This window comes from Amphibalanus amphitrite, unplaced genomic scaffold, assembly GCF_019059575.1.
Source record: "Amphibalanus amphitrite isolate SeventyFive unplaced genomic scaffold, NRLGWU_Aamphi_draft 000363F_arrow, whole genome shotgun sequence".
NCBI lineage: Eukaryota > Metazoa > Arthropoda > Thecostraca > Balanomorpha > Balanidae > Amphibalanus > Amphibalanus amphitrite.
Window position 1 is genome coordinate 380,450 of NW_024881857.1, and position 15,240 is coordinate 395,689.

At 52.6% G+C, this 15,240-nt stretch overlaps 1 protein-coding gene across 1 annotated transcript in view; it reads left to right on the forward strand.

Annotated features, from left to right (window-relative positions):
* Positions 1 to 15,240, forward strand: part of LOC122389589 (polypeptide N-acetylgalactosaminyltransferase 2-like) — a 54,438-nt gene that overhangs the window by 28,138 nt on the left and 11,060 nt on the right. The window contains exons 4-7 of the mRNA XM_043381761.1: positions 1,818 to 1,916; positions 5,110 to 5,177; positions 7,640 to 7,705; positions 11,951 to 12,072. Of these exons, the coding sequence (XP_043237696.1) occupies positions 1,818 to 1,916; positions 5,110 to 5,177; positions 7,640 to 7,705; positions 11,951 to 12,072 (355 nt within the window). The remainder of the gene's footprint in view (positions 1 to 1,817; positions 1,917 to 5,109; positions 5,178 to 7,639; positions 7,706 to 11,950; positions 12,073 to 15,240) is intronic.

The following is a 15,240-nucleotide window of genomic DNA, read 5'->3' on the forward strand; positions in this document are numbered from 1 at the left end:
CCACAAGGTCCAGGGTCGACCGAGGGGGTCCATAGGGGGAGGGTCGGTTCGGTGCACAAGCACCAGAGCCTCTCCCCTTCTCTAGGTCAGACTCCATGGCTCTCTCCATTGTCCACACTCCACACCGGAGGCTGTAGACGGGTCCGGCTCGATGCGGTCAGCCGCCACAGCTACGGAGAACGATGACTTGATCTCGGCTTCGAGAGCCGTGGGGGACGGTGGTGGCTGCACTCTGGCCCTGGTCATTGGGTGCGGCGTGACGTAATAATGACGTCATGTGTCTTGTATGCAGGGCAGAGGCGGTCACATAGGAGGTGGCCATGAATTCAGTCCTACAGACACTCTGCATATGGAAGGCCTGATTTGCACAAGGGAATGAAAGGGTAATGGTCATTGATGTCCTCAAAGCTGCCAGGATATTCTGGGAGACTTGGGGATCATTGCTCTCCGTCCAATGTAGTTTCTACCTTAATTGCCTATCACCCCTGTGATCCTCCTTCGATTGCCGATCTGCGGCTGGGTCCGATGTCCTGGGCACTGGATAACCGGTAAGCTCCCATTTCTTCGTCATTCCCCCTCCCACCCGGCCCAGTCGCCTGCACCGTCCCGGCCTCAACAATCAGCAGTCCCACTGGGCAGCTACGGTTATGCCCGGGGGCTCAACATAAATACATTTATTTCGGGTCAAAGTGCAATACAAGGACTTACGCTGCAAGGATAGTGATGATAAGGTGTGCTGACGGTGCTGACTGCTGATCACGGTGTTTGACAAACCTCAATGTCGGCTTCCAACCGAATCAATACACCTCTCTCTGCAGTTCTGGGAAGACTACTCGGGATGCTGATGACGTCACGTGTTGTCGTCGTTCCAGTGACCTTGGGCCGGGGCGTGTCCCAGTTGAGTCTCCCAGTCAGTGGAGAGGGAAGGGGCGAGGCTCTCAGCAGGGGAGGTACAGAGGCACGTCTATGCCGCCGGGTTCTGCCCTGGGGCCGGCGGCCGACCGGCGCGATGGGCTGCACGGCCTTCACGGCCGCTCTCTGAAGGGTGATGGGTGGCTCGGGGGAGGGGTTGCGTCACCGCTGCTGAGGGCGTGGTGCCGGGACTGGGTCGACCGGTCGGAACAGCTGGGTGCCACGTGCCTGTGCAACACATGTATGCAATGGTTCCACCGTTGTCCGGTGCTGGCGTGACATGATTGATCACTATTGTTCCATTTTTATCGCCGGCTGCTCATCGCACGGTGTCGTTACAATGATTCAGATTTCATTGTTTCTACTTCGAACTGTTCAGACCTTGAGCCTTATTTCATTGCATTCATACTGATTGGTGATTTTTGCAACTGTGCTCCACGTGTTCTACGTGTTCTATAGCTGGATTCATCCACTTCTCATCATTGATGAGCAATAAATTAATATTTCTTTGCGAGTGTTATTACGCCTTGCTGGCGAAAGCGCCGAATCACATGCGTATCTTCTATTAAAAAACGGGCTTCTGTTACGATACATAGGTTGCATGAGAATCTAGATCCAGCCGATCCACTTCACAACACAGCTTAGCTAGTCTGGCACATGTCTAAAATCCCGGCATCCTGAATCCTGATCAGCCCCAGCGATTATCTCTAGGATGGGCTCTCCTTTGTCCAGTTTGGTAAATCCTGGTCTTCCTGAACTAGGGCTCATCCAAGTTCACCTAGCCACACTATTCCGTGAACTTGTGACTTGCATACTAAGAATGTAAACTGATGTGTATTATGACCACGTCTAAGACCCTACTGTGTGCTCTTTTTGATCTAACCTGACCCGTTATGTCCCTTCAGATGTCAGCAGCGGATATGGCGGCAGGATCTGCCGGCCACCAGTGTCATCATCACTTTCCACAACGAGGCGCGCTCCACGCTGCTCAGGACTGTCGTCAGGTGAGGCGGGGTCACCGGTAGGTCACTGGGGTCACTGTCAGAGGTAACGGTGTAGGTATACCGGAGACCGTCTGAGATCCAAGACAGGCTTAGTGGAGACAGCTCTTCCGGCAGCGGTTACTATTTTTGCTATTTTACTTTTAAAAAAGTTCAAATTATGCTCGGCGATTCATGCCTTGTGGGCGTCCCGAACATCGAGATGTTTGTCTCCAAAGTCGCTGTTGTGTCGGTAACTCTTTTTGGAAATGCTACACCGCTAATGCTGACACAAACACTGCGTCTCGCGGCGGCTGATCACACCCGTGGCGATGTTGTGGCTAATGTGATCCGCTGGGCGCCGCCCGGTGCTGAATCAGGCCCACGGCCGAGCGCGTCCATTCATCCCTCCGCATCCGTCTGGGGTGGGACCGTGCGACCCATGACCGACCGTCCCAACTGAGATATGTGTGGCTAGTGAGTGGCCCACAGCTCAACAGGACTATCCGAGGGCGGCGCGGGGGCCGAGGCGTCGTCTGTAGGCGGGGACGACTGCCGGTGTACTCAGGAAGGGCGGCCGCACGCCGCGGAGAAAGTAGCGTTCGTATGTAAATGAGGTGCGTCTCGGACGGTCGCAGGCGGCAGATGGTGGAGTCAGTCCTCCACTGGGCTGGCGCGGCGGTACAGAAGCTGGGTTATAGCGGTGTTGCGCGATTTATTTAGTGGATAGTACAGTAGTTCTATTTCATACTGAGCAACTCTTCAGCGCTAATTCTAGACCAACTGATTATTTGGGCGGGTGTTTGACTCTACACTTCCAGCAGGTGTACCTTTTCACAGCGTCGGTGGCGGTTATCCCACAAGTTAGCGCGGTGTTGTTAAAGTGCAAACTCCGCTCTGGTATGTGCAGAATACTAACCAGTTTTTAAATCCCCGACGAGACGGGTTCTGCCCGCCTCCACCCACTGTTCTCGGTACCTACCCGATGGGGAGTGCTGCTCCGTGCCGGGCCGCCCAGACGTCACCCGGGTTAGCCGCCTTCGGTAACTTCCCGGCTAACTTAGGGCCTGTTCAGACCGCTCTGAGCTGATCTTAACCCTCGCCCGCACATGCCATTTTCCCATCCTAGAACGCACGGGGGGTGGTTGCCACCCCCCGCGCCATTTCGTTCCTGTTGGAGATAGAGCTTAGCGGTAAAGACCAAAAAGATTCTTTGGGAAGAGACGAATCCAATGATACCCAGTTTTACCTTCTCAGGTCAGTCATTGACCTTCCAGGTCAGGTCAAACTAAAAAATGTTGCTGTTTTGGGTCACCGTTGGATATCAAGTGCGCTGCTTATCAAATACCGATGACGATGCTGTTTTCTGGTGCCAAGCCAGCTAGAACCTCTGTGTCACACTACCCGACCAGATTTTTGCTGCTGAGGTCATTTCAGGTCAAGTTAGGTGATAGGTCAAGGTCAATTATATGTGTTTGTATGTCTGTGTGTGTCTGTGTGTATACTGATGTGTGCACCGATTGTTTTTGGGTCCATATTACATGAAATCATGATCTGAGAAGCTTTTACCGAAAATGCAGTAAAAAAAACTTCAAAAAAGTAAATTCAGCTTGCCTAAAACGCAATTATCTTAGATGACCTAGGTTGACCTTGACCCTGACCTTGACCCCTGTACATCGTCGAACAACATGTTCCATGATAGGTGGGAGGTAAGACTGGCAAAAAAGGCCGAAATCAGGGTGTCAAAAGCTCACAAGGCCCATGGCAAACGCAAGATGTTGAGAATTGGCCATTTGGGTCATGACGTGACCTGAAAAACAAGGTCGTATCTCCGAAACCAAAAATCACAGAAACTTGAAATTTTCAGTGGACATCAAGAAAGGATAGAGGAGCAGCTATACGAAAAACCAGCCTTCTAGCTCTAAAAATGTTGAGTGCAGAGCAGAAAGACTACCTGGGGGGAGGGTGGCAACCCCCCCCCCCCATGTGCGGGCGAGGGTTAAGCCTGTCCAGGCCGCTGTGGTTACTGATCGTTTTTCTCAGGCGTTCGGGGATTTTATAAGAGAAAAGCGTAGGCGGCGGCGGTAGATGAGCCGGAGACACTGAGCATGCGGTGGTGGCGGCATCAGCTGCTGTATCGTTCGTTTCGTCAAAGTGTGTTTTGGACCTCCCCTCTGTAGTAAGCCCTATATTGGATATATTTTTGATGGACTGATATCTCGAGTATGCACCCAAGCCTGTGGAGTTATATCGTCAGGGCGAATCGACAGAGGCTAGAGGAAAGAAAGCCCATCGTGTCTTTATCTTTTGTTGTTTTGAATGCCGACAATAGCCTTTGCCAAATAAGGCACCAGTGTCTCACGATTGAACTGGCGAGTTGGTGCTCAGGTCCTGAACTTATTTCCGCGTTTTTTTTTTTTTTGCCGTTTCCGGGCAGACTAGTCTTGTAACGGTGTTTACCACAAACAGGATGGAGTTTGAAGAGTACCCCAGTAGACAGGCAGACAAGTGGGAAAGACAGTAGGCAAAAGAGACAGAAGTGGGGCGTCTGACTGGGTGCGGTCTGCCACTCCCTGAGAGCTCCTGCTCAATGACGTCTCCTCGGCCGTCACGACTAAGCTGCCGCTCGCTGTTGCCAACCGTCTCACGGCAGACGTCCTCCCGGCTCTCCATGATTCACCGCTGCCGATGGTAGGCCAATTTTCCGGCCATCATCCGGTCGACGGGGCTTCAGGAAATCGAACAGCATTTCTGGTTTGCAGTTATGCGGCTCCACCATCCCGTTTTTAACGGATAATATATCCGTTTTTGTTAGTTTTATGCTGTCCGTTAGCACAATGGGTAGGTAGAATAATGCAGAGGGCGCATTTGTTCAGTCCAGACAGGCAAAGCAACATTTCCCGTAAACGCGTCCTAGTTTTAACTGACTTAGGAGGCGGCTAGCAGCATTGACTATGTCGCCTGCAAGACTGGCTTCGGTTTTTTCTTGTGTATGTGGTTAGTTTCTCTTGTCCGACAATCATGTACGTTGTTATTAACGATTAAACGATACGTTACAGATGCTTCTGTGCACAAGCACAGTAATCGTATTTCATTTTGACTAAAACAAAACACTGTATATTTTTTACTGTCGAACCACTATGTGCTTTGATGTGTGCCCTCCGCCGATGTTGCTGTGCCGTTGCTTACTGTTTTGACGCTGACTGTATTGTTGCAGCGTGCTGAACCGCAGCCCGGAACACCTGATCAAGGAGATCATCCTGGTGGACGACTTCAGCGATAACCGTGAGTTGATCGTGATGACCGTGAACAGGGCCGTGATTGTCGTGAACAGTACCGTGAACAGAGCTGTGAAGATCGTGAATAGGGCCGTGGACATCGTGAATAGTGCCGTGAAGCTCGTGAATAGAGCCGTGAGTAACGTTAACAGGACCGTGAATACCGTAAACATTAACAGAGGCGTGCTAACAGTCACGGACCTACTCGATCACCCCAATCAAACTTTGGCTATTTGTTAGAATGTTTTATGTCCTCATGGCCATACGGCCTAAAACTGTTAGTCCTTAGCTACTGCGCGTGAGTTCAACTAATGAAATTTACACCCAATATTTTAGAAAAGGTATTGGCTTATAAGAGAGCCTAAGATGTCGTGCGTTCAATAGTCATTTTGGGCTGTCTCAGGTGGCTTTGCTGAAATCCACCAGCATTGGTTTCATTGCTTCATTTGACCGTAATGTCCGAGCTCGTATTTCAAGGCAGGAAATTAAGCGGATTCAATTTACCGGGCTACATATATTTAATTTAAAGCCGCTCGCTGATCGTCTTTTCAACCTTTTCATGGTGCACTTTGGGCTGAAAATATCTGTCCAACTTGAATCCATGCATAATTGTCGGTGACAAGTTTTATGGCACCAATCAGACCCGAAATAGTTCAGCGATGAGTTGAATCCCTGGACGGTATGAGCCTGTCAGCGTTAGCAGTGACCGGCGGTGCACCGGTGCATATTTAGCCTCTATAACGGCCACGGACTCGTACAACAGGTGCCCGTGTGCAGTGCCGGCCGCCCGCAGGGGACCGGTGCAGTACCGACACATCGATCCGCCCGACCGGCGCAGCTCGTGCCCAAATTGGCCCGGTGGGCGGCGGCTTACGCCCGAGCGGCTACCGTCGCCTGATTTAGCGTTAGCACCGGTCACTGGCCTAATGCGCCGGGCGCTGTCTCATTGACCTGCCGGGTCACTGGGGGACGGGGAGTGACACGTGGCTGAGCCAGTCACTGTCGGTTTGTGATTGATCGGCACACTGCGCCGTGATAGGTCACGCGCCCGTGCGAGGACAAACTGCCTTTCAGCGGCACATGCGATGCCGATGAATGGTGGGTATTGCATGTGATAGACGTGTGCCAAGGATTGGTTACCGCAGAGTGTTTGGTAAGAAACATTGTCGCACATCATGCACTCAGCGCTGTGCCTAAAAGACAAGGCGATCTGGATTTTTATGCATTTGCAGACGATCTTCGGTACTGATTGTGTTTTGTGGTATCGTGCAGGAACTTTAGGGTCCCGAATGCCGTGCATCTAACAATGGCAAGGATCTGAACAAAACCTGTTTGTCGGATAAAGCGTCTCAAAGATCTTAAGCACGGATTAAGATGTTATGCATTATCCTCCGAACGAAATAGGAGCACTCCATTTTTAGACAGAAAACTCATTGAAATTTCCTTTGTGACGGGCGGAATTTTGGCATATATTTTGTTATCCTATTCATTGTTCCCAAACCAGTTAGGGACGTGTGTAGCAGGGTACTATAACCTTAACCACTTGGCGGCATCTTGTCAACAAACTATCGCGCTAAAGCTCGTGGCCATACACCACTGTGTGGTGGACCACGCTGTGCATTCCCAGACCTTATCTTCTCAGTCGTCTGGTCTGGTAGTCCGTTTATGCTGGACGGTAAAGTCACTGCAGACGTGCTGCATTGCAGGGCACCACGCATGTAAAACGTGCCGGTAGCATCTGGCGGCCGGGAAACCTTTGCAGATTTTTCAGCGGCAAAGTTTGCCGCTGGTAGAAGCGCCCGGGGGCGGTGGAGCCACTCGCCTCTCAGTGCCTGTCAGTGGCAGCATCTGAAGTCCGCACAGTTGGAACACATTTGGTGCCGGCGGGCCGCCAGGGAACCTTTGGCCCGCTCTACGGAGCGCATTTTCCACTGTGCCGTTGAAACACGCTGGTGAATGACTGCGGTCTGCGCGCTACTGCCTGCCCGGCTGTGGTCGGTAGACACTAGAACGTTGGCGGTAGGCGGTGGGCGGGGACCTGCGGGGCGGCACGGTCCCATCCCGTGCGGTCGGACTCTTCTTTGAGCGAGCACCGGTCCTCGGCCGTGCCCGCGGGAGCACTCGATCCTGCAGGCTGGCAGCCGCCTGCGCCCGAGCTATTAGGCCGACGTTAACGTAATTTTACGGCCATTGTATCCGCGCTGAGCCGGTCGAGCGCGCTCGTCGGATCGGTGGCGGTGTGTTCGGTGGGAAATGTGAAAAAGGACGAGAGCTGGCGACGGCAGACACTGGGGTGGTCTAGTTATGTAATATCATTCGTGTACAATAGTTATACAGTAGAATGTGTGCGGTGTGTCTTACCGGGACTCTATTATCATAGGAATGCTTCCGCATCTTATCGCGGATATACGATGTCAATGAATATCTTTCGCCACTTCTTTTCTGACCTTATTGTCATGTCTGTTTCAGCTGAGGATGGAATTATGCTGGAGAAGATTGAGAAGGTCAAAGTACTGCGGAACGACAAGCGTGAAGGTAAGACACAACTCCATGGTGTGTAGCCCAGTTTCGGAATCGACTGTGTTGCAGCGTTACATGGTGCATGACCTCTTCCCATGTTCTACATGTGAACGAAAACACCGCAATTACCCCGCTCACTCAGGTATTGAGCAAGTCCGACGGTACAGATATCGGTCTTATCAGCTGTATCTGCGTTTCCTTACACCTTTCGCACCGGCTGCGATCGGGCGCCGGCTGCTCGCCATCAAACCTCCCTTACGACGTCAGGATGGGTTTGTTTCGTCATCGGCGTGAAGCCGGCCTGGAACGAGTGCTGCGGAACGCCTCTGCGGTCGGCCGGCGCTCCGGCGGCGTGCAGTGACGCAACTCGGACCGCTCACACCGGCCGGGAGCCTCCTCTGTCTGATAAAGTATTTAGCTGGCCGGAGTGGTGAAATGGAGCGACGTGCCTCGCTACCGTCGGCGATTTTTGGCCACCGCTCGGCCTTGAGTGAGAGGCCTGTTGAAAGCAGGTTGGTGAGTCGCCGACGCATCAGCATTTCCCTGGTTAATGTGGCTGAACGTATGTGTCGTAGCGCTAACTAACGACAGGCGTGGACGTGCGTGCAGGCCCAGTAAATGTCACAGCCAGTCGTGCTGCGAAACGCTACCATGCCATGCGGGTTGACACTTAACGTGTAACCCGTAATGATAGCCTTAGGCTGGTACACAATGAGCACCACTGGGACAACCTGCCGTGCCCGTGTGTGCAGTCACGGCATTTGAGCCTGCTGTGACAGGATTGTTGCGCCTAACTAAGGGACGCTAAGATTAAGCACGGCGGAGTCGCCTCGCGTCAGTACATAGTTAATTCCCCGTATCTGTTCATGTATGATGTAATCGGGCTCGGTAGACCCTTGTAGAGTTGTGAAGGGCAGGGTAGTTATTTAATCATCAAGTGCTAGTAAGCCGATTTAGCATCATACGGATCCTGATTTATAGCGGTTATTCAAAGCTGTGGTGTCCAAGAGCAGCTGAACTAAGGGCGTTGAATTGTTGATGGTGTGCAGTGTGCACCATGCTATGTAGTCTTGTAAACGATGAAGTGTTATCTCCTCTCGTTCACCCTCCTTGGTCGGTCTCCGTCCTGCTCTACTCTGTCCATCGTCCTGATCTTTTCTTATACCGATTCGTTCTTATTTCCTCTCCTGTTCTGCTCTTGGCCTTTGCTCGGTTGGCTCTGCTCCGCCTCGTTTAGCTCTGTTTTAGCCGTGATCCGCCCCTCCTCTCGCTGATCTAACCTGTCCTGTCACGGCCCGTCCCCTGCTCCGTCTGATCCATCCTCATCCCATCCTATACTTCCTACCCCTCTCTGGTCTCCGCCGTATCGTGTCCCGACCTGCCTGGCCCGCCTCGAGCCACCCCGCCCCCGCCTGGCTCTAGTCCGCCCCCGTCCCACCCTGGCCTGCCTCGATCCCCGACCACCCTCTCTGGCCCGCCTCGGCTCGCCCCCGCCCTGCCCCGGCTTTGTTCCGGAGTCGGCTGGATGCTGTCGGTACCGATGTAAACGTCTTGGCTGTGGGCACGGTGCCACGCACCCCATCCCCCCAGCCCCAGTGCCGAGGTGGAGAAGGACGGGGAAAGGAAGAGGGACGGTGACTCCCGTGGTTTGACAAGAGGTCTGTGCCTTCTGTCCTGTGTGATCTGCGCCGCCGCTTTTGTCGTTGATGCTGCGGCTTTTTTATTGGACCGAGGATTCGGCAGAAGCGCGGCGGTAGCTCGCCGCATATTGTTTCTAGCTGAGTCCGCTCTGCAGTGCCATTTATGCTGCCGCCGCTGTGTTACATAACCAGACGGCTGCTGTCATGAACCAGCTGCTCCACCCGTGTTATGTCATTAAAACCGTATGAGGCACGTGCTGGTCTAGAATGTCACGGATGACACGGGGACGGTCGGACGGCACCTTTGGCCTTTGTGGCGGCCCTGCCCGGCTCCCGGTATCGGCCCGGTGTGGACACTGATGGGATTACGTGGCTGAAGGTCAGCTCTGGACCTGGATGGGCAGACCGGACTGAAGACGCTGTTTGATGCATGACAATGACGGCGTCTGATGGGAGGACACGGCTCTCTATTATCTAGTGAGTGGCTGAAATGAAGGGCTGGTATTGGAAGCCGCCGGTTTTGGTGGCTGTTTCCAGGGTTAGTAGCTGGCCGTTCGACATGATAATGACCCGAGATTCGAGTGTATTTCGTCAATGGTGGGCAGTGATGTCAACAAAAGCCGTAGGCATTAGTTGCAATAAAAATGAATTGTGTCAGAGAACTGTGTGAGTCCGAGAAAGCTGAAATCCGAGGAAAATGTTGTCTGTAATTGTTCGATGTTTGTTCAAAGAATAGCCCTTGGTTATTTGATTTATTCTGATAATGTAGTCCGTAAAAAAGAATTCATTCATTCCTTCCTAAGCCGATCAGTCGATAATGAAATCCATTTGAAATTTGCCCCATGAAGTTTAGATCAATTCGAAGCTTACTGGAAATGTTAGATCAAGTTGCCGATTCCTAATCACTCTGCCTATCAGTTCCTGAGGTGATTGCTGTTGTGCGTGTGAAAACGCCACCACCTTCCACGAATATTTCAGCAAGCACGGGACGTTTTTCGGTTCCTCAGACCTTGTTGGACTTTGGTCACGTCAGACATCCATTTCTGCTTCGATTCAACGACCGGACAGCTCATTCGGGCTACTCTCGTTCTTCTTTCGTTCCTTCTATCTATTCATCCTCATCCATCTTTCTGTCTCCCATCCTCCCTCTTACCCTTCCTCTCTTTCTCTCTGTCTCTGCTTATCACCCACCCGCCCTCCTTTGCCGGCGTTAGCGACACCGGTCACATCCAATGCTGACTCGATGTCATCTCTGATCGCGGAACAGCGCCATTCGTGACCTGCGCGTGCAGCGTGACACGCCTGTCACTCCTGTCACCGGGTTACGTGTTACTAGGTCACGTGCTGCCGTGTCTGCCGCTGCCCCCCTTCCCCCTCCCGGCCCCTGGTGGGATCGAGCTCAACCGGGTGACTGTTTCACCGACTTTGCGGCCGCCGTTCGGCACTGCCCACCGAACCGATCGAGTCGATTGACCGGTGACCTTTCGAGGCGCCCGTGGTATTCCACTTTCGCTGGCAATGTCAATTATATTCGGACGATATGCAGCGTGCTTATATTCCTCCGTTTTTTTTTTTTTATGGATGGCAGTTTCGGGTTACCTCTGCATCTCACCTCCTCATTGGCCTGTGCCTACTACTGCAATGTCTACATATATGATACTCGCGTCTCCTCCAGTGCCTTTACACATTACAACTATCCCTTCTGCACCCCGACGCCACTCTCCGTTCTTAGCGACCTCCCTCAGGTCGCTTCAGTTCCACTCTGCAGGAGCTGGCCGAAATCGATCCACTCACTCGTCTCTCGAGTCTCCAGAGTGGTCCTGTGAAACGACAGGATTTCTTACTTTTCCGCCAAGGACCTGGGGTCGGATCTCTGAGAGGGCCTTTGAAAAGTTGACCGACACTCCATATACGAACCACATCCGTAAAAACGTATCAAGGTAACATTTTGTCACGTTCTCCACAAACTAAACCAAATCGAGCAGATTTAGCCGCCCTAGGCCTTGGCTATTTCAGCTCTGATGGCTGGCTCAACTCCGCGCCACCCCGGACTACGACTTGCGAATACGGCTCGCCGCTACTGGCAGCAGTCTGTGCCTGCCTCCCGCAACTTAAGCCGGTGTCGACTACGCTATGAATATATGATGGCGCGTTAACCGCGGCGGTGCGAGCGGGGACGGTTATGTCGTTCGCGGTGGTTCGGGCGGGAGGAATGGCTACCCCCCTCCCCCTAGCTCCACCCGGACACTTCTGACGTCATAGTACAGGAGCGTGACGTCAGAGATTGACGTGCCCGGTCCAAATGTCGGCCCTGGCGCTGGGTTTGTCACAGTTACCAGGGAACCGAAATGAATCGGGCAGTATTTCGGTGTCCGTAATCACAGAGCTTTCCGTACGACATTTGTCCTACGTCGAGTGATGTTCACTAATGCCCGGCTATTTCAGTGGTGATGGCGTCATGTTACCATCAATAGCCACGACATGATTTACGAGTGGTATCAAAAGGAACGGGTTTATCAATACTGCTGTACTCCATGAGTTAACGACTGTCTACCTTCAGACTTCATAGGCACACTATATCAATAATATCTGACGAGCCCGATGTTCCGTTTTTCGCCAGGTCTGATGCGCTCCCGGGTGAAGGGCGCTGATGCGGCCACGGCGCCTATTCTGACCTTCCTGGACTCTCACTGCGAGTGTAACGAGAACTGGCTGGAGCCTATGCTGGAGCGGGTAGCTGAGGTGAGTTACTGAGTGAAACTCTGGTGAGTTATTGAGTGGAGCTGTGGTGAGATATTGAGGGCTGCGTGGGTTACTAACGGGTGACCCGGTTCGAGTTGTTAAGTGGCGTGCTGTTATTGGCTGGAGCCGCATTGAGATGCTGATTCGGGCTGTGATACGTTTCTGGCTAGAGCTTGGAGTCGCTACTGGATATGAAGTTTCGTGGAGTTTGAAGCTTATGCTGCGTATAAGAGTCTGAAGCTGGATTGTCTCATTCAGCAGTGTTTTTGTCAGCTGCAGCTGCGACACCAGCGTCTGGAAGCTTGGAAATTAACCCTAGATTCCTAGTCCAAACTAAGTAACGTTATTTGGTTTATTTTGAAACAAGCGTAAATGGAATAAGAGACTGTGAGGAACTGCGAATGCTGTGTTAGGTATCGGCTCTTTGTGTGAGAACTCAACAAAGCTGTTCCGCTTGTTTTTCGCTGATTGATTTTGGAAATGTCTCGTGGCAGGAAATATTAATCAGTCACTCGTCATTCGCTACGGCCTTGGGCCCTTGGCAGATTGGTGTGTGCAGAGCACAGCTAAGTCAGCCGACCACTCAGCTTGTTTGTGTCGAGCTGCGTGTCATCCAATTCCCCGGCGTGTCCGACCCCGGTGCAATTAGCAGTGTTGACGGTCGGGCAATGTCCACGGGGTGGCTAATTGCTGACGGTTTGGGGCCGACAGGGCAGGCCGACCTCAGGGGAACACTGCCAGGGGCGAGCCGGGGCGGTACCGGTGGTACACCACAGCAGGAGGGAGGTCAGCGTGTTTGGACCGGTGTTGGAAGGAGGTTAGGGAAGTTATTGGTGGGACCGAGAGGAGGTCAAGGAGGGTATGACGATAGCGAGTTGGAACTGGTGCATCGGGCCTCACCACAAATATTAATGTCATTACAGGCATTTTTTCAGGCCAAGTCGGCTTCATTGTCTTTTCTTTTTGCAGGCCAAGTCGGCTTGGCATTGGTCTTTTACTGATTGTAGTCGCGGAAGGTGCCGGTAAGCTGTCGTAAATGGTGTTGCAGCCGTTATCATTCAGCCCGAGTCCTAGGCTGCTAGGGAAACAAAGAAAGAGGTGTCGTTTTATGGGGCCATAAAGAGTAAGTGGACATTGCGATTGTCCTACGTTTGACATTGCTTTCTTGGTTTGCCACCGTGAACTCCTGTGGCCCAGCTTGTCGCTCGATCTGTCCTGCATTTACATGCCATCAGCGGTAATGTTATGACCCACCGAAGGCGATCATGCATGTCAGCAGGCCTGTGCGACAGCCCAATGCGTAAATAGCGGTCGTGTTGTGTTCGCCATTATCGGTTCGGACACGCCATAGTGCGGCGTTGGGTGCAGTGTGCGATACCACCGCTGGGAGAATAGACCACCTTCTCATAGCGTAGCTCAGTGTAATGAAATTGTGTTCGCCATTTGTCTATTTGTCCTGCTGTGCACTATACCACTGCCTACTATGAACACAGTAGGAGTACGTTGTCGCTGAACGCGGCAGGCCTAGTAAAGACGGCAGGGCGAATAGTTCGCCGCCCCTGGCCGTCCATTCGTTGTCCATTCAGCCCGTATTACGTGAGCAGTGTTTGTGCCAACGTGTGGGCGCGTGGGGCGTGACGCGTGGCAATGAGCGCCACACGAATGGCACGCATCGTGCGTATTGATCTCTGGGCTCCCTGCAGGCGTTGGACGCACGAGGTCCACCCCCCCCCCCGCCTTCGCCCCCCGCCCCGCCCACGCCATCACCCCACCCCCACTGCCTTCTATTGCGACTTTTCTGTTCCTAATAGCCAGTGTTCCAGGCAGCGAGCGGCTTTGAAGTTGGGTGGACGTAAACTCGTGATGCAGACATCGATGGGTAAACTCGGGACCCACCAGCGATGTGACCGCACAGAAGTCAACTCTCGCCTTTCAGGGGAGGGGAGCGTAGATAAGGCGAAGGGCGTGGAACAACACATGAGATGCGTGGTGGCTGTCACACAGCGTCCACCTACTCCACTGGGAGGAGGGTGTGTTTCCTCTTCCCGCACCGCTGGAAAGGGAGAGTGTACGACGGATTAGTCAATGACGACTAGCGTATACGGGGAAATTCGAGTTGAAGTCGAAAAGTAGAGTAGCTTTGGTGGCAGTTCGAGTGTGCGGAAGGGCACGGCGAGCCCACTAGCTGATTGATTAGGCGGCGATTTATCGTCGTCAGAGATATCAGAACCTGCCAGCGGAGTGAATCGGATGACTGCTGAACCCAGCTGGGGACTGATGCCCCGACTGCTGCGCTGTAAAATTGTTGAGTGAACTCCTGAGTCCGTTGGCCTGCCTGATCCTCGAACTCAGCCACTAGCTACTGCTGAGTTCATGTTCCTTTTTCCAGTGACGCCTGGCTAATGTCCGAGCCTCACTGAATGTCAGGGAATGTCCCCAGTCGGAGCATGGTGAGACTCTGTTCCACATGGCGGCGTTTTATGACCCAGGAGATCTCCATAACCGGGGAAGACCAGCTGTAAATGATTGATGGGTGCATGGCGAAGATGTATGTGCCATTCTGTCATGGTTTTAAGAGAATGAGCCAGGCCCCAGCGGGGACTGCTATAGGCTAACTTCCTGGTTCATGGTCTATTGGACTGGGATGTTTCTCCATGTAGGACTAAGGTCGGCAATCAGCCTTAACAGAAACGCCCGTTTTGTCCGTCTTATAGCCACCGTCTTGAACAAGTTCCTTAGTGGAACTGGTGGAACCCAATCCTTATACAATGACGGGAGCTCGTATACTGAATGCCCCAAACGGTTCGTGCAGTACAAATGTCAATTCAAGTTCAAGGATGTTCTTTATTTTCTTAGGATCAGTTTCAGGGACAAATGCCAGTCCAGAGGTGTTCGTAGTTCGGCGAGTACTAATCGTCACTTGGGAACTTTATATTCATAGCATACGCATAATGTAGTTTTTCACAGCTACCCACTGTAAGCACTAAGCCATGTGTCTCGGCGAGCTCGTACCCTAGTTTGCTCGTTTCATTTAGTCGCCCGTTTCATTCAGTTTTCATAGTCGGCATGTGTTGTGCGAGACAGACCCACCGGCTCCCACAATCATCGCCGCCCGCTCTGTGATCGGCCGACGCGATGTGACCGTCGCCTCGGCGGCCGTATGACAGA